Source organism: Euprymna scolopes, chromosome 23 (assembly GCF_053919585.1).
Source record: "Euprymna scolopes isolate OS-2025 chromosome 23, ASM5391958v1, whole genome shotgun sequence".
Lineage (NCBI taxonomy): Eukaryota > Metazoa > Mollusca > Cephalopoda > Sepiida > Sepiolidae > Euprymna > Euprymna scolopes.
In genome coordinates, this window is record NC_136504.1 from 37,706,532 (window position 1) to 37,730,630 (window position 24,099).

Here is a 24,099-nt window from a genome sequence, read left to right on the forward strand (position 1 = left end):
CAAAGTTTTCAAATTCCCATTTATATATATATATATATATATATATATATATATATATATATATATATATATATATATATCGATTATAAAAAAGTGCACTATTAAAAAGTTCATTCTCCACTTAATAATCAGCGAAAATTTCGTATTGATTGTATAATTACTTAAGTTTGGGTAGATTTTTAAAGAGAGACGCCGTCAAAACATACTTACTCCCTACTTTCGTTTTGGCCGTGCCTAGAAAAATATTTGAAAACCAAACCATTTATTGTATAAAAATGTATCAATATATAATCGTAAAAACGCTTATTTAAAATCCTACTTATAATGTTAATAAAACAATTTTGTAAGGAAAGCAACACTGGATTTTTATAAAGTAAAATTGTTGTTTTTCTTTTTTTTTTCTATATATTTTTTCGAACAAATTAATAATTTAAATGCATTTTTCCGAATTAAAGCAAAATTGGGTTTTTTTTCGGAAACCTTTTTTGAATTGAAGTAAAGTTCTTTAACCGAAAAGCGCCACTTTTACAATAATTATATTTTCTATAATAATAATAATTATTATTATTAAGTAATTAATAATTGAACAATAAATAAATTCTTTAAGAAATAATTAAATTAAAAAAAAAATCTTTTAAAATAATTACGTCATTTTCAATAGCCGATCAAATGACATTCTTACAGGCGGTGTACCGTCAACTATGTCCCCGTATGGTTGATCTAAACTGTAAGAGGGTCCATATATCCTTTACGCTTCAGCGGCAATATGCTTGGTTGGGATTAATAAACGCGATCAATAAAACAGCAGAACAAATCGAACCACACTGGGTCTCACCACTACAATTAGATTCTCTTTTAGTTATGAAAGATCCTGATAAAATTGTATGTTTCTCCATCTTTTCTTAAAACGGGCCTAGTCTAACAATGTGAGTATTGTTGGACTGGGCCAGTTTTAAACATTGAACACAAGTGTCTGTAGGTAAACATAATTAATATTTATAAAATGCGAAACAAAAAAGGGAGATAACTCCCTCATCACTTAGGAAAGCGAGATTAAATACAAAAAAAAACAGGGTTTCACAACTGATAACGTTGCTAATAATAAAAAAAAATAACAACAGATGTTTTATGTCTTATATGAATTGTTTCTTTTAATCGTGTAGAAATTTTGCTATCTTGGTATATCTGTTTGCTGAAGATTATACGTTTCTTTATCAATTTTATGCATTGTGTATATATATATATATATATATATATATATATATATATATATATATATATATATATATATATATATATATATATTACAGTTTTTTAGGCGTATTTTCAAAATTAAAGCTAGAAATATTATCAACTTGGAACCTGGATGAGTGTGTAAATTTTGAGCGCATCCTTGTTTCAACTGTTGCTAAATATCGCTGTTTATGGTCGGTTGCGTGGTCAAACCTTACCTTTTTTGATAGATTACGTTTTTCGAAATATTTATCAACTAGCGATAATTTCCGTAGCAATAAAGTTCATTCTAACAACCAGAGATGGCTTGTTGCGCTTATTCGCGTTAAGCATGGTTCAGGGATTGAAGTTGACCGTCATATATTCAACTTTTCTTGTACTAGTCTTTCTCACAATGAAAAAGTAGTATTAGCTAGGGGTTTGGATGTGGGCATCCTCCCCTTAGGATTGATAAAGAAAGTACTTTTGCCGAATTCGAGATAGTTAACTCACAGCTCAAACATCATGAACCACGGTCCAATGATGCTTTTTTATATATGAAGGCAAAGTTAGCTGAACTGGCGCATAAGTTCGCTAATTCCCCTATCAATACTCGTGAGTTTACATGGACTAAGATCCATTATCAAACTGCCAAGCTCCTGCAGACTAATAAGGATATTTATATTACTAAGCCGGATAAAGGTGCTGGTGTAGTCATTCTCAATTCAAATGATTATATCAGGAAAATGTTGGATATTCTAAACGGTGAGTCAAAATTTAAGAGGCTTGGCGACATATCAGTTGACAATACTTCGAACACTGAAGTGAAACTACAGAAACGTTTCCTTCAGTTACATAGGATGAAATTTATTAACAAGGATACTTATGAGAGGATCCGGCCTGTGGGTTCTCAGCAACCTAGAATGTACGGGCTTCCTAAGATCCACAAGAATGGGGTCCCTTTAAGACCCATTCTTTCCATGATTGGCTCACATCAACATGAATTGGCCAAATGGTTGTCTGAGATCCTTGAACCTCTACTAAAAAACTTTTCAGATAATTGTATTGCGGATTCCTTCAGTTTCGCTGCTACAATGCGGGAACTGGATTGCAATTCACAAACTAACTTCCTATGATGATTCGATGTCACTAACTTGTTCACAAATGTGCCCGTTGGGGAGACCATTAAAATATGCGCTGACATGCTTTATCGAAGCACATTGACCCCTCCCACTTTTCCTGAGAATATTTTCCTTGGACTAATGGAATTAGCCACCAAGTTGGTTTGCTTTAGCTTTAATGGTGTAATATATCAGCAGGTCGACGGGATAGCTATGGGCAGTCCGTTGGGTCCTATCTTAGCCAATATTTTCTTAGGCTTTCAGGAGTCATTACTCTTCACTCGGGTCTCTAGACCTTTCAGTTATTGGCAATATGTGGATGACACTTTTGTGATCTTCAAATCTCGCGACGAAGTAACCTATTTTTTCCTGAATTTGAATAGTCTCCATTCTGCACTCAAATTCACTATAGAGGAAGAGCAAAATGACTCTTTACCCTTTTGGGGCGTCCTTGTAGAAAGGACAGAGAATCGGCTTAGTACAACTGTATACAGAAAACTGACATTTACAGGCCTGTATATAAGTTGGGATTCTTTTGCCCTTACCGGGAGAAAAATCAGTTTGATCAAGACTCTGGTCCACCGTGCCCTCATGATTTGCTCGACCAGCAAACTTGATAATGAATTGAAGAAGATAGCTGATATTCTTGGAAAAATGGTTGCCCTGAGGGTGTAATCTCTAAGCATGTTCGCCAAGCTCTTGTTAAAATTTAATACCAACCCTTTTTTTGGTCCGGCTAAGTGTCCAGTTCATCTGAAACTCCCTTATATTGGTTCTATCAGTAAAGGGTTTGTCGATAAAATTACCTCGGTTATATCTCCCTGTTTCTATGCGGTGCAGCCTCGTGTGGTGTTCGGCACTAAAACTGCCTTCCCAGCTTTTAAAAAAGATACACTTCCCACACTACAAAAAAGTTTAGTTGTATATAAATTTAAATGTCAATGTGATGCTGACTATGTGGGTCGTACGTTTCAACAGCTGGGCGTCAGATTAGCACAGCATGTCCCTGCATGTCTTCGAAAGTCCAGAGAGTCTAGAATAAACACATTTTTTAACACATCCGGGCGTTCACAGAACACATTCGGGCATTTATGGAGCACATCCGGGCGCTCACCTATTCATGAGTCATCAACTGGTGTGCACTTGTATGACAATAAAGCATGTGGTGAAGCATATTCGGATGGCTATTTTCGTATTGTACACAAGACCCGTTTCAAACAACATCTCAATATTTTCGAGGCCGTAACTGTCCTAATGCGCAAACCATCGCTCTGTAGGCAAAAGGAGCTGTCACATAAATTAGACCTGTTTAAAGAACTCTGATTTACCGGGAAGAAAAGTAAAAAAATGCCTACATTGCGTCATTATTTCTTGTTTCTGTACTTATTTGCAGGCAAGTGAACGTTTTTCTTTTTTTGTTTTTTTTTTTTATTTTAATTTTGTCCCAGGTTCTGAAATATGGATGCTATATCACGGGTTATTCATTCATTTAACTCACCCAGTGTAGTTTTATCATTTTTTTTCACCCCTCTCTTCGCCTCAATTTTTCAAATGTGTAATTGTTTTATTTTAATCGCTTCCGACGAAAGGTACCTCGGGGTTCTTTTTTATTTTAGTTGAATAGTCTTTTGACTATTTTTAGTGTCTATTTTTTTCTCCCTGCATCGATCTTCCCCAAAATTGTAATGACTCCACTAACCCTTTTAAAAGCTGTAATAAAATTTTGTACAACTAAAACTTATATATATATATATATATATATATATATATATATATATATATATATATATATATATATATATATGATTAGTTTTTTTTGGAAAAAGAATTCCAGCAGAGTGCTCAATTAAAAGGAAAATCCAAATTTTAAGAGCGTACTTATATTTTGACGAATATTGGCTGAAGAGAGCTTGATAAGGATACCTTAAACGGGCCTTATTATCGGGCTTGAAACCGACGGTACCAATGACCTGTCTCAACTAACAACTTTCTGTACACAAAATATATATATATATATATATATATATATATATATATATATATGTATACCCGTTGTTGATTGCGTTCAATAAGAGCCTTCAGAAAATGGACCATGATGTATGAAAAGTTATCAGAAGGGGTTGCGCGTGTAATGAAATAAATTAAATTTTAGAGGCATCGAAACCAAAGCAAAGTATGATGAAAAGAAAAGTAAAAGTTTGCAGAAATACATATTTTTATATCAACTTTGTTATCCTTTGCAGCTAAGAGTGACCAACAAAATACATGTTTTTAGAAAAGCAGAAAAAACGGAGATTTAATTGACCGCACCCATTTACCCATTTAATTTCTCAACTGCAAAGAGAAGGTAAAAAAAAACATGTAAAACAATAGTTACGAACAGTTTGTCAATCAATAGTTCTTGGAAATGAAAGTAAAGTCTGTCCTTTTATTTCATGACAGAGGAATCTCAAAAAAGAAACATTTATGGTGACATGAGTGCACAGAGTAAACTCTTGCAATTGAATTTTACACATGGATGACCCTCAACATTAGATCCCCATTCTCTCGTCTGCAAGTGTTCCTGATCTACATTAATGATCTTCTAAATCACACCCTTACATCATTCATAGACATTTATGCTGATGACACTACTATCTATGGCAGCACATCTAAGACCGTAAACGGCCAGGTTCTCTCCGATTCTCTCTCCTCTGATTTTGGGCAAATGGTACAATGGGGAAAGAGGTGGCTTGTTACTTTTAATGCATCTAAAATCAAGCTTTTATTTTTACATCATCAACGCTCTGATGCCACTCTGGCATCAATTGAAATGAATGGATCTCGTCTTGGGGAGGCCTCATGTTTTGACAAGCTACTGAGCTTGACATTTACTCCTGATCTTAAATGGAACACATACATTAAATTCGTTGCCAAGGCCGCTGGAAAAATGGTAGAATCCTTCTATCGATCCAGTAAATATCTCACTGGTGATGCAATTCTCTATCTATATAAGAGCCAAGTACGTCCAAGGATGGAGTACTGTTGCTACATCTGGGCAGGAGCTGCTAGAAAGGAATTATCCTGCCTTGATAGAGTTCAAAATAGACTTCGTAGCATCACAGGGGTGTCCTTTTCTCTTCCCTGCAACCTCTTTCTCACAGAAAAGATGTTGCGAGTTTGTCTCTGCTTTATCGTTATTTTCATGGCAAGTGGTCGACTGAGCTCCAATCTATGGTCGTCCCCTCGCCAAACTTTCACAAGAAGCACCCATCTAGCAGAAAACACTATTGATAATTCGCCCACTCTTTATCTGTGCATAAACCTAAACGTAGATTCCATGAACAAAGCCTCTTTCTTAGAACTGCACGCCTGTGGAATTGTCTTCCATTTTCCTGCTTTCTTGCTCGCTACAATATGGTCGTCTTCAAGTCCAATGTAAACAAGTTTTTGATGAACCGTCCCATATAAGTTAACAAATTTACCGAATTTCCATTACTTACGATTACTATATTGTCCCCTTTCTACTGTACACTCTTTAACCATTATCCTCGAGTGGCCTCTTCGCCTTGATAAGTGATGCTGCCTATGTAAAAAAAATCAATTGTCTTTATTAAAGTTTGTGGCATATTTTCATTCTCTTAAGGCCGAATACGAACGCAGAGCCCACAATTTTATTATGCATTCCCTGTTCAAGCCGAAACGTACTTATCAAAATATTCTTATGCGTATCTATATCAAAAACCCTTGTAAAAGCTTCTTTTTATTTCTTTATTTTTTATTTTTACTTATTTATTTTCATTCTTTGGGGATGGGGCGCGTACGCAGACCACAATTTTAACAACTCATTCCTGTTTTAGATGTAACATATCCATTTTTGCTCCTTAATACCTCTTCTAATCATTGTATGTGGTCAGTTTAGTATAATCGTAAACAATATAGGAACCTATTCATGTACACACGACGTTCAGCTTAATTATAAAATAGCAGAAGTACCCGTCGTTGACTGGATTCAAAAAGAGGGGCCCTGATGCATGATATCATGGAAAGTTATGTAAAGGGGGGTGGGGGGCTTATCCCGTAGTGAGAAAGTTCAAAATAGACTTCGTAGCTTAGTCTCTGCTTTATCGTTATTTTCATGGCAAATGCTCATCTGAACTTCAATCTATGGTCCCCCCTCTCGCCAAACTTTCACGAAAAATACTCGTTTAGCCAAAACCACTATCAACAATTTCACACACTCTAGTGTTTTGATGTGATGTTTTGAATATAATAAACTAGTTATGACCAAATTTTCATTTCATTCGGACAAAACACTAAGAAACGGGGCCTAATTAGAGTTTGGCCCGTTTGGGGGGGGCACCCTGTATATATATATAGTCATCCACATACAGTACTGTTTCGCTGTTTCACAGCGCATCAGTGCGACTAGACAAGCAACTACCTCAAACCAGGATCGAAACCCGATCGCCATACGACAATCGAAGCTTCTAACCGTTGCTATATGCATATATATATATATATATATATATATATATATATATATATATATATATATATATATATATATATGATATAAACTTTGTTGTCATTCGTAGCTAAGAGTGACTAACAAAACACATGTTTTTAGAAAAGTAGAAAAAAAAACGGAGATTTAATTATCTGCCCCCATCGATCCATTTAATTTCTCAATTGCAAAGAGAAGGTAAAACAATAAAATAGTTGCGAACAATTTGTCCATCAATAGTTCTTATTTCATTTTATTAGAAATGAACATGATTTTATTTCATTTTATTAGAAATGAACATGATTTTATTTCATTTTATTAGAAATGAACATGATTTTATTTCATAACGAATGACTCTCAATAAAGAAACATTTATGGTGACGTGGGTGTCATATTTTACACCTGGATGACCTTCAACATAAGCTCCCCGTTTTCTCCTCTGCATGTGTTGTTATCCAATGTGTAATAAAATGAAACTTGATTTTAGATAAAAGTTTTTGCAAAATTATCTTGTTCACACAATTTTTTTTTAAAAATGCAGTCTTTTGGGTTTAGGGCAACATCACCAACGTTTTTGTTTGTGAAATAAACCCTCTAACACTTTTTCAAGATGAACTGCCACCTATTTGATTAAAGGACGCCTTTCATGAATAGGAACCCCAAAATACGCCAACATGGATTATTAGTGCCGATATATCTACCAAGTTGATATCGAGTAACTTAACCACTAACATTTTTTGTAAGGGGAACATGGCTGCATCAGATCCCTTATTAATGTATTTTCAAAAATATTTGATAGATTTCACAGAATTGCAAAATTCAACATTTATATAAGCATTGAAAGTAAAGGAGAGAATACGGTACAATCCACCTATTGTCAACTTTATGCCTGTTAACTATAGCTTTAAAGCCATCATCTTCGACGATCTTCTCCTATAAGACGGATAACCATTTTCACTAAACTGATTTTCAAGTGGATAGTTTTTAGGATATCTTTTTGTACATTACCTGAAAGTACTTCCTTTAAACTCCTCGGCCTAATGTTTACAGGGAACATGAACTGGAATAAATATATTGAGAGCGTTGCCAAGGCTGCTGCAAAGAAGGTGGTCTCTCTCTACCGTGCTAGAAAACTACTTACGCCTCAAAGTATCCTGTACCTCTATAAGGCTACCATTCGCCCATGTATGGAGTACTGTTGTCACATTTGGGTTGGTGCATCTGCTGCTTGTCTCTCACTCCTAGACAGGGTTCCAAAGAGAGTCGCCAACCTGATAGGTCCTGAACTATCATCTAAGCTTCAGTCTCTGTCCCACCGACGAAACGTTGCATCCCTCTTCCTGTTCTACAAGTACTTTAATGATGAATGCTCTGACGAACTACAAGCACTTGTACCCCCTCGACCTGACCACCCACGACAAACCCGACAAGCAGCTGTGTTCCAACCCTTTACAGCAGAGATCTCTAGGTGTAAGAAAGCCTTTTACTTCAATAGTTTTTTTCCCCCCAGAACTGCTAAACTTTGGAACTCCCTTCCGGGATTCTGCCTTTTCAACTGTACTGACATGCAGAAGTTCAAGTGTATTGTGAACAAACATCTTGCTACTCATCTCCCTTCATAATGCCCCTGCAACTTATGTCCCGGTGGTAGCCCCCTACTTCAAAGTGACACCGTGCCTTGCTGGGGTGAAAATTGATTTTAAAAAAACATTGGCTATCAGCAATGCAAGGTGAATTTCTTTAGATATTACCATAAGACTCAATCACTCTTTATGTTAATATATATATATATATATATATATATATATATATATATATATTACTAATAAGGTCCAATTGGTTTGTATATCAGGTAACTCAACTGATATAATAGAATCTATTTGATTGGAGTTGATTTTTCTAGTAAGCCAATGAAGAAATGTGGTATAATAAAACTATAGGGTTTGCGTTCGCCCTGAATTCCATAGAATTGAAAAACGCCACAAAGTTTAACAAGGTTTTTTTTTAGTATAGATTCACTTAAGAATATTGTGATGAGCATATTTCAGTTTGAACAGGTGTTGTATAATAAAATTATGGGGTCTGTCTGTCTTTCATAGAATGGTTTTTCATTTTTCTTTTTACTGAAATATAGTTTAAGAAGAATAAGTTGTTTATGAGTTGTGTCGAAACCAATTTAAGTGACCGAAATAGGATTTGACAAATATTTAAATAATTTATGATTGAAATAGAAGGGTTAAACTATTTGATATTACTTTCTGTCCGTATGTTCTTGTCTCCTTTAAGTAACTGATTTTTTTTTAAATATCAAAGATGGAAAACCAGATTTATCTTTCGCATTCAAATCCAAAGTGGAAGAAAATTCAAGATTAACCTCTCTCTAGACAAACATACATCAATCGACAAGATCTATTTGCCAGAATGTTTTGCCTGAAGACAATCAAGTGATGAATCTGATAAACAGATCAGAAATTTTTCTTCAAACTGAAACATAATTATCAAAGTACACTTACGTGGATATACTTCAAAAGTCTTTGTTAAAGTTCGTGGCATATTTCTATTCGAAGACCCCACAATTTTATCATCAAGCTGAAACATACTTATCAGAATAATATTATGCGTGTCTATGTCAAAAACCCTTATGAAAACTTTTTTTAGATTTTAATTTCCATTTTTTTTTTGGGGGGGGGACTGGGCACGTAGAAAGACCCCATAATTTTAATAACCCACACCTGGTCAAAATGTAACATACCCATTTTTGCTCTTTGATATCTCTTCTATCATTGTATTGGTCAGTTTAGTATAATAGTAAACCATATAGGACCCTATTCGTGTATAGACACACACACACATACACAGATTTTCAGCTTTATTATATATATATTTATGTTGAAATATATATATATATATATATATAATAGCAAAAGTACCCGTCGTTGACTGGGTTCAAAAACAGCCTACAGAAAATGGACTCTGATTATGAAAGTATGATACGTTATGAAAAGGAAGGGTTGTAAAGAGATAGCTTCGTATTTCTGGGTACAAAAACCAAAGCAAAATATGATGAAAGTAAAAATAAAATAGATAAACCCCATAATTTATTTTACCATACCTGATCACACTGAAACACTTATCACAATATTCTGTGGATCTATATTAAAAAACCTTGTTAAACTTTGTGACGTATTTCCATTCTATGGAGGTCAGGCGCGAACGAACACCACATAATTTTATTATAACATATTTCTTCAAACTGAAACATAATTATCAAAGTATACTTACGCAGATAGATATGAAAAGTCTTTATTAAAGTTTGTGCCTATTTCCATTCTATGGAGGCCAGGCGCGAACGCAGACCCCACAATTTTATTACACCATCCCTGTTTAAGTTAAAACATACTTATCAAAGTATTATTATGTACATCTATATCAAAAACACTTGTAAACGTGTTTTTTGTTTATTTTTTATTTCCATACTTTGTGAACCAGGCGCGTACGCAGTCTCCACAATTTTAATGAATCATCATTATGTCAGATCAAACATTCTTATTCCTGTGTCTCGATACATCTTCTATCATTATATGTGATCAGTTTTCTATAATAGTCAACACTATATGAGCCTATTCGTGACCAGACACACACATAGACGGTCAGCTTTATATATATATATATATATATATATATATATATATATATATATATATATATATATATATATATATATATGTATATGTATATATCTGTGGGAATATATTTTATTTCCTTGTAATATATACCAATCCTTATTTAAGAAGTTCAACGTAATTACAAAGCAATATAGTGAATGAATAACAAAAGTCTATATTCCAAAGTTCAATGGTTAAAGTTAAATTCTGTAGATTAAAATATATACAAATATAAGTTAAGAATTTGTTGTTTGAAACAAGAAATATATGGAGAAAAATTATATTTATTTCCTTAATCCATGGATTTTCAATAATGGCCTACATCATCAGAGGAAATGAAATACAGTTAGCAAAATGTTCAGCTATGAATAAACAAATATTTTGCTTTTCAGCACATATATTGAAAATGTTATTTAAAAGTTATTTAGATGGCGCTTACAAGTCATAGAAAAAGGATATCATACAACATGGGCAGTCCAATATCAGAATGTCAATAGTTTCTGGGATATTACTGCCAGGTCAGACGAGTAGTGATCGAAGGGGAAAATCAGAGGTGATCGAGTAATCCGACCTGGCAGTAATATCCCGGAAACTATTGAACTCATTCTGATATTGGACTGCCCATATCCTTTTTATATGACTGATGGCACTGTTTTTAGATCAATAATAATAATAATAATAATAAAAGGATACTCTAACTTAACATCTAAATCTGACCCCCAAGATCGCCATGGGCATGAAATATGTGCCTACATAAAAGATGGCTTCCCGTGTGGTAGATATATCTCCAGAGAAGACCCTAACTTACCTTATATATGCTTCCGGGTTGCACTTGCTTACACCACCGCATTCATATTTGCTCTTGCCCACAACAACGGGGTTACTGTCCTTAAGAGTATATCTGAGAAAATTGACCTCATCTTGTCTGCTCATCCTTCGGCTACCATTCACATTTGCGGTGACTTCAATGTCCATAATGTGGAATGTCTGACCCACTCAAATAAGACAGATGATGAGGTGAGATTCTGCCATGATTTTGTCATTGCCTATGACCTCACTCAGATTGTTCATGAACCCACCCGTGTTTCCGATACTACTGGCCAGTATGCAAGCCTTCTAGACCTTTTTCTCACAACTTACCCTGAGCTATGTTCATGTTCCGTCCTATCTCCCCTGAGATCCTCCGATCACACAGTTGTATCAGTTAAGATAAAAATGAAATGTAATAAGTCTTCAGATATACCTCTCCACTGTACTGTATGGCTGACTGGGATAGCTTCCGTACATTCGTATCTGATCTACCTCTACATTCCATGTTTAAAAAGGATGTATCCTCTAAAGTATCAGACCTGACCGAATGGTTAATTGTAGGCATAGGCATACAATCCGAAAAATTCCAACAAAAACCTAACAGCCATCCATGGTTCTCCCCAGGATGTGCCGTTGCCATTGCGCACAGAAATCACTTTTTCCATAGCTACCAACGTAATAGATGTACTGAGACTAAAGCTGCCTTCAGGACTGCCAGCAACCACTGTAAAAGAGTAATAAAAAAATGCAAGAGAGCTATATGCTCAGTCCGTCAAATCCAAAGTAGCTGAGCAGCGGCTTGGTTCCCACCAGTTTTGGTAAATAGCAAACAGGGTCCTGAATAGAAGCGTGCATTCTATCCCAACCATCATCAATGGACCTGAAGTCATCTCATCAGTATCAGACAAAGCCAAACTATTCGCCAAGAACTTTGCAGCTAACTCTACCCTATGCGACGAAGGGCATCAACTCCCCGTATTTCCTCCTACAACAGACAACATCCTATCCAACATACAAATATCTGTGCACGAGGTCGTCAAACTAATCAAGAACCTTGATTCCAGTAAAGCAACTGGCCCAGACGGTATTCCAATTATAGTGTTGAAAAAGCTTCGACCAGAACTTGCCCCATACTTACAAAACTGTTTAAGTGTTGCCTTAAGGAGAAGTGCTTTCCAACACCCTGGAAAACCTCGTCAGTATGCCCTGTATTTAAGAACCCAAGTGATAAATCATCCCCTTCTCAGTACAGACCAATAAGTCCCTTGTGTGTCATGAGTAAGTGACTGGAATTCATATTAAATAAAGAAGTAGTCAATCTACAGCTGATTTGCTAACAGTTATATCCCATAGGATTAGTGAATCTCTTGACAAAGGCTTCCTTTCTAGAGCAATTGCTCTTGACCTATCAAAGGCCTTCGATGAGGTATGGCATAAAAGCCTACTTGACAAGATTTCCAGCTAGGTATAACTGGAAATGTTTTCACAATAATTAAATCATTTCTCTCTGATAGGCTCATAAGAGTAGTGGTTGATGGGTATAAATATGAGGCCAACAGTATTAATGCTGGAGTCCCCCAGGGGTCCATCCTGGGCCCAACTCTCTTCCTGATCTACATCAATGATCTCCCAAAACACATACTAAATTCATTCGTTGACATCTATGCTGATGACACGACCATCTACAGCAACACATCAAAGGCCGTAAATGACAAAGCTCTCTCTGATTCCCTCTCCTCTGATCTTGAGCGCATCGTTCAGTGGGGGAAGAGATGGCTGGTTACATTTAATGCATCTAAAACCAACCTCCTAACTTTACATCATCAACGCTCTGTTCCTCATCTAGCATCAATTGAAATGGATGGCTCTCGTCTTGGGGAGGCTTCATATTTTGACAACCTCCTGGGTTTGACCTTTACTCCTGATCTGAAATGGAACACGTATATCAAGTCTGTTGCCCGGGCCGCTGGGAAAATGGTAGGATCCTTGTACCGCTCCATAAGATATCTCACTACTGATGCAATTCTCTATCTCTATAAAAGCCAAATACGTCCAAAGATGGAGTACTGCTGCCACATCTGGGCTGAAGCTTCAAAAAAACAGCCTATTCTGCCTTGACAACATACAAAATAGACTCCGTGGCTTAGTGGGGGATGCGAGCCTGTCTTTGTTTTATCGTTATTTCCATGGCAAGTGCTCGTCCGAACTCCAATCTCTGCCCCCCCCCCTCGCCAATCCTTCATGATAAACACCCGTCTAGCTAAAACCACTGTCAGTAATTTCCCCCACTCTTTATCTGTGCCTAAATCAAAATGTAGATTCCATGAACATAGCTTTTTTTCTGAGAAGTGCACGCCTGTGGAATTCTCTTCCGTTTGGCTGTTTCCTACCTGACTACAACTTGGACGTCTTCAAGTCCAACATAAACACATTCCTGATTAATCGCCCTCTTAAGTAAGACGCTTTATCAAATCTCCAATACCAACTATTACTACGATATTATCCCATCGATTATTGTACATAAAATAATCCTTATCCCCGAGTGGCTTACGGGCCTTGATAAGTGGTTATCCCCATGTAAAAAAAAGTAATCATGAATACTATTATTCATTTATAAACTTTCCATTTTCATTTGCACCAAAACCATTAAATTGTTTTTCTTTTTAAGCTACATTTCATCAACTAATAAAATAGTCCTTCGAAAGATGACCTTTTCCCAAAAGTGATTTTACTGCGGCACACAAGTCCTTTGAATTTTTTTCTAATAAAGAAAAGGATTATAATGTAAATTTCTCCAGAAGTAATTTATAAGTTTGCCTTTATGTATAAAACAGTTTTGAAGTCTATTGCGAATTACTTGGGACTTCTACTGAGTCATGGCTGAGGAACGAGAGGATGCTACCCCCCCCCCCCGGAATCAATTCGATTGGAGTTGATTTTTCTGGTAAGCCAAAATAATATATGCGCATGAGGCAAGCCTCTTTGTGCCATTTAATTGTGTAAAAATTCCGTTCGAAATTCTGTGAATATTCCTGAGTTCGACCAGATACATCTAGGAAAGTTGGAGGTTACCTCGAAAACAAATGCCGTATCAACGAGAACTCCTACAGGCCTAAATAATAAGAGAACCATATCTTAAACAATTGTGAATGACTTCTGTTTATGATACCACATACATTTAGTGGGTCTCTTACACTAGATACTAGACGATCGATCACCTGCCATTAAGAACTTTCTTTATAAGCAGTGACCTAAAAAGGTCATATGTCAGTTAGATTCTGATCAATACCATAAGAGGATTAGAAACAATGGGTTGAATGGACAGATTACTTAAGAGGGAAGCTCGACACGTATTTGTTAACATTAGACTTGAATATCACCATGTTGAACCCAGTTGGAAAGCAGCCCTTCAGAACTGTGCTTGCCTGATGGGAGATTCTTCGAAAAAACTCTGTTTATTGAAGTTCCGTTTGGTTTTAGATCGAGGTAAGAAATGAAAGTTATTAGAATGGCTGTAGCTAGATGAGTATTTAATTATTATGTTGTAATTAAACTTTAGTCTCTGGTGCTACTAGATCAGACTGTCTGAAGATATGGACTTCCTGGCTAAAATGGATCGAACACTTATTGTTTGTTTTGTTTTTTCTTTCCTTTGCAAAACTCAGTCATGTTTTGCAAAGCCAAAAACAAAAACGACATTTTTCTCAATAAACAAATTTAAACACCATGAATGAATATTTGAAAATATAAAAAGAACTTGAAGAATAAAAGCATTTTTTTTCAAAAATAACTAGATTCAGTATCGAATAACCTAAAAAGGATTGATATATCGTAAAAAAACAACCAAACCAAACCGAACACCATGAATAAATGTTTGAAGCTATAAAAATACTCGAAAAACTTAAAGCATAAAACCCTTTTTATTTTTAATGGTTGGATTAGCCATTAAATAACCCGAAAAGGATTGATATGCCGTAAAACAAAATAACCAAACCGAAAGTTCAGTCTTTCCATCATTTATAGGATGACGTTACCTTTTATAATCTTATTCAACGTTAGGCGAAACGTCATGTGTGTGTGTGTGTGTGTGTGTGTGTGTGTGTGTGTGTGTGTGTGTGTGTGTGTGTGTGTGTGTGTGTGTTTTATTCTATCTTTGTTTACTTTTAACGACCTTTGGCATTGACCTAGCTCAACTTAACATAACTTAAGACATTTCCTGTGCCACAGATTTTCTGCATACCGACCTCTATTGAAACCAGCAACAGATATGTCTATCACGAGCAAACATATACAACGAGTTCGTGTATTGAGTTGACCAAGAAGTTCTTCCGTTTGTTTAGGAATCAAAAACTCGTACATCAAGTTCAAGGAGATAATTTATTTTCCAACTAGCGAGGAGCGCCCGGCCTTGCCCGGTCGTAAAATACGCTTAAATATATTTTAATTCATGCAGATTTCGTACAAAGCACATTCCCTATTGATTATTATATTCTACGTAATAGATTATAGTAAGGCTTTCAAAAAATTAATTATTGTTACCAGCTAGAATCGAAATCAAAACATTTAGCGCTCTAGCCGAGTACCAATGTACAATTGAGAGACAGGTAAAAAAAAAAAAAAGATTTAATATAAAATTACTTGAAGAAATTAATTAAATTTGGGCATGCGCATAACGTAAAAATATGTCGGCAAGTTGAAATGAACAGTTTGCATTTCAGCTTGTCGATATATATATATATATATATATATATATATATATATATATATATATATATATATATATATATATATATACGTAAATTGAATAAAATCACACAACCTACATGAATAGAAATTCACTTATTTTGGCGTTAAGCTCTTACAGCTGTTTCGTGAAAGGATGGACAATTACCTCTCGTCCATAGAACTGTAAATCTTCCATCCAGTCACTCCTCAGAGACGCTTACAACTATTCCCAACAAGTTCTTCAATCCGTTGTGAACACGTTTATTTTTTCCCTCCATATTAAATGGAGCTCATATTTATACTTATTTTTTAGTTTCGTACAACCCTTACAGTCAAGAACATCTTCCTATAACTTAGTTTTTAGCCTATTTTGGGGGCACTATTTTAAATGAGTCTCGCTTTTTAAGGATATTCTAATTTAATTTTAGCTTTTATTTAGATTTCGCGGGTTCAAGAAACGAATGAGAAATCAATCAAATCCTGAATTCAGGATCAAGGATAGAATATGTACAATTAAACATGGATTTGTGGTTTTACAAAAATGGGGGATTCTGTGAAAGTTAGTAAAACAATAAAAACTTCGTTATTTACGTCTAGTTAAAACTTGATAATATTTACATGTAAAAAATAAAATGTGATAAATGAGTAATTTGGAGAAGTATCAAGCTAACGCTTATAATAATGAGTTAAGGAACTGACAAAAATAATATGGATTTGCGGTTTTAAAAAAAACGGGAGATTATATTACACTTAGTAAAACAATAAAAACTTTCTTTTTTACGTCTAAAAAAACCTTTAGATCTAAATCACTTCTAAAACTAATGTGACGATAGAAGGATTTAAAAATTATATAACCTCTAGGTTCACTAGGAATTTAAAATACTACATTAAAACCAAGTTAGGTGTTTCTGTAATTCTATCTTGTATTATAATTATTCATTTATTTATTGTGGGTATTCCTCTTTATCTATTATAATTATAATTTAATTTTACATTATCTCTAGTCTTAGTTTTTTTTTTTTAAATCTTATAGAATACTTTGCATCAAGCCTATTTTTATTTAGTCTGGATTAAGTTTAGATAACATGAACTTATTTTTATGCAGACATCCTTGGATGATTTCTTTGCGTAAGTTCAGTAATTTGTCGTTTGTCATTAAAATATAAGATTCCAGTATGCATAAGCCGCACCTACCTGATTTTGATGGATAGTATTTTCTTGCTTTCCCTATAAATATATATAATGGACCATTTTAGTTCATACTTTATGTTTTTACTTATGAGATCTCTAACCATTTCCCCAAGGGCAGTATCGTTTATTTATTATTATTTAATTATTCAGGTTGTTCTTTATTTGGTTATTAGTTTGGTTGGTTCTATCAATATTATTCACCTTATTTCTAATTATTTTAAATGATGCAACATGGTTACTACAACGCTGCTTAAACTTGCAACCAGTTGATCCAAGGTATGTTTCAGTACCAGCGTCCGTAACCACATTGCATCTGTACACTATGTCCGATATTAGACATTCACATTTAACGGGCATGATGTTGGAATTCTACAGTTACAATTGCTTGCGTTATTATTTACAGTGTTACAATTATTAGTTGTCTTCTCCATTCTTTCTATTTTGGCTTTATTATATATATATATATATATATATATATATATATATATATATATATATATATATATATATATATATATATATATATATACCTATATGCGTTATTCATTCATCAAAACCAAGCTTCTATTCGTTATGAAAACATCCTTGGTGTATGATTGCTATTTCCTGTTAATTTCAATATTACGTGACCAGTAGTTTAAGAGTTTACAGGCAGACACACATACATCTACTGTTTTATTTATATAGATTTATCTGAGGTTTGTCTGATTGTCAAACGGCAATCTTAATCAACTACAACTTTCATTTGATCACTGTCAATCATCTTTAGCTGAGCAGAGTGAGAGGGGGAGTAGGAAATGGATCTTGGGTTTACTTTCACCAGTCGCGTCACTTTTGCTTCCTTATGTTCGATTTTAGTCCTTACATTCCTTGAACGACATTTCTGATAAAGGGGAAAGAATTGCTGTTTTCTGAGTCAGAATTTATTCCATCTAACACTTATCGTTGGCAAGCGTTTGACCTTGAAGCAGTGTTTATAGCTTCTTGTATGAATTGGCTTCATGCATTGTCTGGGGGTGACTTCCATTTACACAAAAAAACGCATCTGTTCGGTATCTGCTAGTGTAAAAAATAAAAATATCGATGTGTTTTTTTTTTGTTTTTTTACACAGTGATCACCACTTATCAAGGCCCGGAAGCCACTCAGGGATAAGGGTTATTGCAAGTACATTACGTTAGTGAGGAGATTTGCTGAAATGTTTACTTAAGGGGGCGGTTCATTAGGAATTTGTTAACATTGGACTTGAACACATCCAAGTTGTAGTCCGGAGGGAAGCATGCAGCCGGAACAGAGTTCCACAGGCGTGAAGTTCTAAGAAAGAAGCTTTTTTCATGGAATCTGCGTTTTGATTTAGGCACAGATATAGAGTGGGGGAAATTTTTCACAGTGGATTCAGCTGTTTTTGTTTTTAATTGTTTTTTTTGTTTGTTTTTTTAATTCTGGATTGGCAATATTGTTTTAAGTTTTTAAAATTCAACATGTATAACGATTAGGGCTGTGACAACAGCATATTCTTTTCATTGTTTTGATTCTCGAGTATATATTCGACACGGTTAGACACAGTTAATCAACCGAGAACCACATCACTCTATAAAAAAGCATGTAAAATATCAACGGATATACACTCGAGAGTTAAAACAGTTAAAAGAATATGCTGTTGTCATAGCCCTAATAATGATACATGGGCTTCTTTCTGCAAATACATGAATAATATTAGAAAAATGTTATTCATTTATTTTTAAAAAAAATATCATCCGAATTCTCCTAGACTTTTCTAAGGTTCTTATCATAAAGGGGACTGTGTGTTGGAATATTGTTTAAACGAGACATTGTGTTAAACAGCACCAGTCACTATATTTAATTGTACCGGTACATAAATTTCCCTTTAAAGAATATTTCGAGTTCGAATTATAGATATAAAAAGGAAATTTTCATTGTATAGTAACAAGAGATTTGTTTGGTTAGTTTATGTATACTGTTAGAAAAATATGTTGATTTTTTTTTAAACCTAAACCGGTTACAAAACGAAAAAAATATTGCTTGCATTATGAAGGAGAAATAAATAAGTGTAGGGAAAATCGTAACTTATTTGGATAGCATGTGCGCGTGCTTCAATGTGTCGGTCTTGTAACAAGAAAAAAGAGAGAACGAAATACTAGAATGTCGACACTCAGTTGGTTTTATGGATGACGGTCACGTGATCGGCGCAGACTGTCGCCGTTTCTATGCAAATGAGATAGGTGAATAAAAAACGGACGTGAAGCTAACAGGGGGGACGATTTGGAAGAAGGCGCGCTACGTAGTAGTCGTGTGCAAATCAATTTGAAAGAGTGTCGAGTTTTAGGGTTATGAGTTTTGATAACGGTGTGTGAAGTTTGGGAGTTGAAAGTTTTGACAATTGAGTGTCAAGTTTTGACAGCAGTGTATCGAATTTACTGCGAAATTGTTAGTTTATACACAACGATATTGTAAAATATTTTCTTGCGTAAGATTCCCTCGTGGCATCACTATTATTGGAGCGATTCAGAAATGATGTGAAGCATTGCTCTATCTCTAAGAAATCTATAAAAATTTTATCTTGAAAATAAACAACTGTGTCTTTTGAAAATCTTCATTCATAACAGTAACGACATTTGCTTCTCTATAACTTGATTCTATCTCTCAAAGAGTTTATAACTGTCTCGCTTGCAAAATTCTTTAGGCTTTGATGTGGAATATGAACCTAATCCATTCCCTCGTGATATTAACCATCGAAGTGGTTTTGTAATCCTCAAAATTCGTAAAATTCCAAGGAAACTAGATCAAGAGACTATGCAGGTGGGGCAAGATTTCCTAACAAAATTCTGTTCGCAGCGTGAGGACGAGGATTCTCATGGTGGAAGACAATTTCCTTTCTGTTGACTAAAGATCAATATCGGTTCATCATGAATGTGAATATTGCAGAAAAATATAAATGATACTTTAATAATCTGAAAGAAAAAGGGTGTTTGTTAAGATAAAGTCGACAGATCGATTTTTTTTTTTAATATGTGGTTTTAAAGCTAAAAACAACAGTTCTTACGTAATTGTCGAAAATAATAATATATCTAAAAATTGCGAAAAATCATTGAGTAGAAACACTTATGTTTTTAGTAAATGTTGTGGAGACGCCCACTAATTAGCATACGTGGGTAAAAAGATATAGATAAAGGTATCAAGTCAGCAAAACCGGAGAGCTGTGTTCGAACGCCGGATAGGCAAGACGCATGTGCCGGTTGCTCCATGAAAGACTTTAACACACCCTCTGCCGGACAATTTTCCAACTGCAGTACAACTGCACCTTTGTAAATATGTATTATCTTTTCGTCTTAATATATTTGTTTCACCTTTACTTTCTGCGTTCGTGTTGTTATTGATACAGACAAACAGTAAAAAAAATTTTTTTGCTAAAACAAATCGTCCGCCATTACATTGGAGAAAAAGAGATAAGTATCCCCTTGTATTCGCAATCTTCAGGGTTTTTACATCGAGGAGAAATACCATGTCCCCAATTTTCCGTAAAAGTTACTTTTAACTACAAATAATTTTCTATTTAAGTAAGTCCTTTTTTATTTGTTTTTTTAAACAACATATTTTTAAAAAATCGATCTGTCGACTCTATCTTAACAAGCACCAGAAAAGGTTTTGAATTAACCATTGTGATATGTTTAAGTAATAACGATATTCACAAAATAAATTACAATGCCTTAAAATGTCCCATTGTACAAACGGGCAATAACTTTTGCACTGGCTCGATAACAATCATAAACGACAAATAAATCTATTAAAAAACGTAATCTTACAATCGTTATTATTATTACCTCATCTTTTGGTAGAAGGCCGGTTTTGTCTTTGTCTTTCTCGACCAGGAATTTTTCCAATTTATCTACATCGACAGGGCCACCATTTTCTGGCAGCACAGCTTTTCGTAGTCGTTGAATCAAATCTTCCATTTGTTCTTCCTTCGACCGAGCTCTTCTTGTTGGTTTCCGCTTCATTGCAACAATGCTGTCACGACCTTTAAGTACAAAGACAAACACACAGACAATGGGTTGTAAACTGGGTTTATATTACTCCTCCTCCCTCTCCTCCTTCTCATCTTTTTCCTCCTTCTCCTTCTATACCTCCTCCTACTACTCCTACTACTACTATATGTTGTCCATCTTTTCTTATAGTTTTTTTTTCATATATAAAAAGAAAACAAAGGTGTTAATTTAACATTTTATTAGGATTTCGGCTACTTCAAGTGTTTTACAACACTGAGTCAGATTAACCGGAAGTAATCAGTGCTTGTCAGTTCATGTAGGCTGTGGATGTACATATACGGCCATTTAATGCCAAAGACAGCCATATGTTTTTTTTCTCATCTTCATAGTTTTGTTACTTTTTAAATGGAGTCACTGAGCTTCGAGTGACGTAAGACGCATTTTTCTTTGAAATAGAAAGGGTTAGTAAAATAATAATATTGAACTAAAACATGATTCTTCTGTAATTTTATATTAATATTCATTTATTAACTAATTAATACTGAAAGGTTTATTACGATCGGATAAGTATTTGATTTTTTAATCAGGGGTATATATATATATATATATATATCATTTAAACAAAAGTTATGATAAATTTTCTGGTGTTTAAAATACTAAAAATATGTAAGAAGGTGAACAACGTTTCCTTCTGACTGGTTTCAAAAGCAGTTACGTTGCTTCAGCGACTACTGTTGCTACTAATTCACTGCTGTTGCAAAAAGAGAGCAACAAATGAAATAGAGAGAATGAATGCATAAACGGAAGATAATTGGGGGAAGTTTATTGAAAGCAGACGAGTGTCGTACATTTTTAATACATATGTGTTTATGGGGGCAAAAAATAAGGCTGAAATTAAACAAAGAACAAGTGAATTTATTGGAAGCCTGAAAAAAAAGCATTATTACAATAGAAAAGTGCGGGCATGAAAAGTAGTATGATTAAGCTTAAACATGGAAAAATAAAGAACTAGTTGTTAAAACTGGAAATGAAATGGAAAAGATATTCTAGTAAAAAATATAATAAATTTATAACTTAAAATATTGCAGAATTAAGAATTTTCTCTTTAAATTCAATTTGTAACATTATATAAGCAATTCTTAATGATGCAATATTTTAAGTTATAATATTATATTTTTTACTATAATATCTTGTCCTTTTTTTCCATTTGTAACAACTAGTACTTTACTTTTCCATGTTTAAGCTTAACCATATTACTTTTCATGTTCGCATGTGTCTATTGTAATATATATATATATATATATATATATATATATATATATATATATATATATATATATATATGAGCAAACAGTTAATAAAATATGTTAAAAAAAACTTTGAAATGAGTTTAAAACATATTTAATCTGAAAAGGAAACACTAGATAAGTGGATAGTCCTTAATTAGAGGGTAGGAATTAGCAAAATGTGGGATTGGATTTTGCATGCAAAAGTATTTAATGAAACAACAAGTAAGTCAAAGATCTTACTTGAAAACAAAAAAAGTGAAGCAGAGGGAATATGGTGAAGAAAAAGGTGATTACACATGTATGGATAGTCTGGTGGAAGATAAATAATATGAACAGTACAAACAAAACAGGGCTTTTGAAAACAATGAAAGCCAGTTTTATCAAAAATGTGAACGGAGGAAAAACAGGAAGTGAAGAACCAGATCCGACAGAGGCAAACGCTACTGGAAACGGATATGGGAAGAGCAGAAGGAACATATTAAAATGCGGAGTGGCTAAAAGACATTAAAGAAGAGTCACCGCAAATCGAATAATGGGGATGGAATAAAATCAGCAAGTAAACCCTCAATCAAAAAAATAAAATCAGCAAGTAAACCCCCACGAAAAATGGCAAACTGGAGAGCAGCAGATCACGACGGAACACATACATATTGGTTTTAAAAATTCACAACTCTACATGAAAGGTTAATTCAGAATTTGAAAATATGTATCCAGGAAGCACTTGCGCTAGAATAGATGACCAAAGGCAGAACCACACTGATGCAAAAAGACGCACAAAAAGGAACTATCCCCAGCAACTACAGACCTATAAAATGTTTACCTATTATGTGGAAAATACTACCAAGGAACAAATTTACCACACCCTCATCGCGGACTACTCCCTGAGGAACAGAAGGGATGCCGTAAAGAAAAAAGAGGGGCACATGACTTATTATACATCGATCAAAAAATCCTGAAGGCAGTAAACAGTAGAAAAAAGAACATAGCCATGGCATGGATCGACTACAAGAAGACGTATGACAAGATCCCGTAAATATGGATAATAGAATTCTGAGAATGTAGAAAATACCAGGCAAGATTATCAGTTTAATATAAAATGTAATGAAAATATGGAGACTTCAACTGACAACACATAACAGAGGTAAAAATACAAAGAGGTATCTTCCAAGAGACTTCTGTCCATCATAACCATGGTGCCTCTTAATAATATACCCAGGAAAAGCCAAAATGTATACAAGTTCACTTATGCAAATGAAAGAATAAACCACCTAATGTACATGGATAACATGAAACTGTTTGTAAAAACTAAAAAGGAACTAGAGACGCTAATAAATACAACCAGAATCTTCAGCCAGGATATCCACATGGAAAAGTTCATACTGCGAGTTATGGAAGTAGACACCATCAAAGCAACAAAAATGAAAGAGAACATTGGAAAGGAATACCTCAGAAGAACAAGAAAACTTCTCGACTGAAGCATCTCGACCAGAAGATCAGGAAAGTCATGACTACGTACAATACACTACACCCAAAGGATAATAGTGATCGACTCTGTGTGAAAAGGAAAGACGTGAGGGAAGGGGGCCAGTTTGTAT

At 34.5% G+C, this 24,099-nt stretch overlaps 1 protein-coding gene across 6 annotated transcripts in view; it reads right to left on the reverse strand.

Annotated features, from left to right (window-relative positions):
* The window catches only part of LOC145245831 (uncharacterized), a 201,426-nt gene that overhangs the window by 71,152 nt on the left and 106,175 nt on the right, over nt 1–24,099 (reverse strand). For all 6 annotated transcript variants that reach the window (XM_080107484.1, XM_080107479.1, XM_080107483.1 and 3 more), the window contains exon 4: nt 21,051–21,247. In XM_080107484.1, the coding sequence (XP_079963610.1) occupies nt 21,051–21,247 (197 nt within the window). The remainder of the gene's footprint in view (nt 1–21,050; nt 21,248–24,099) is intronic.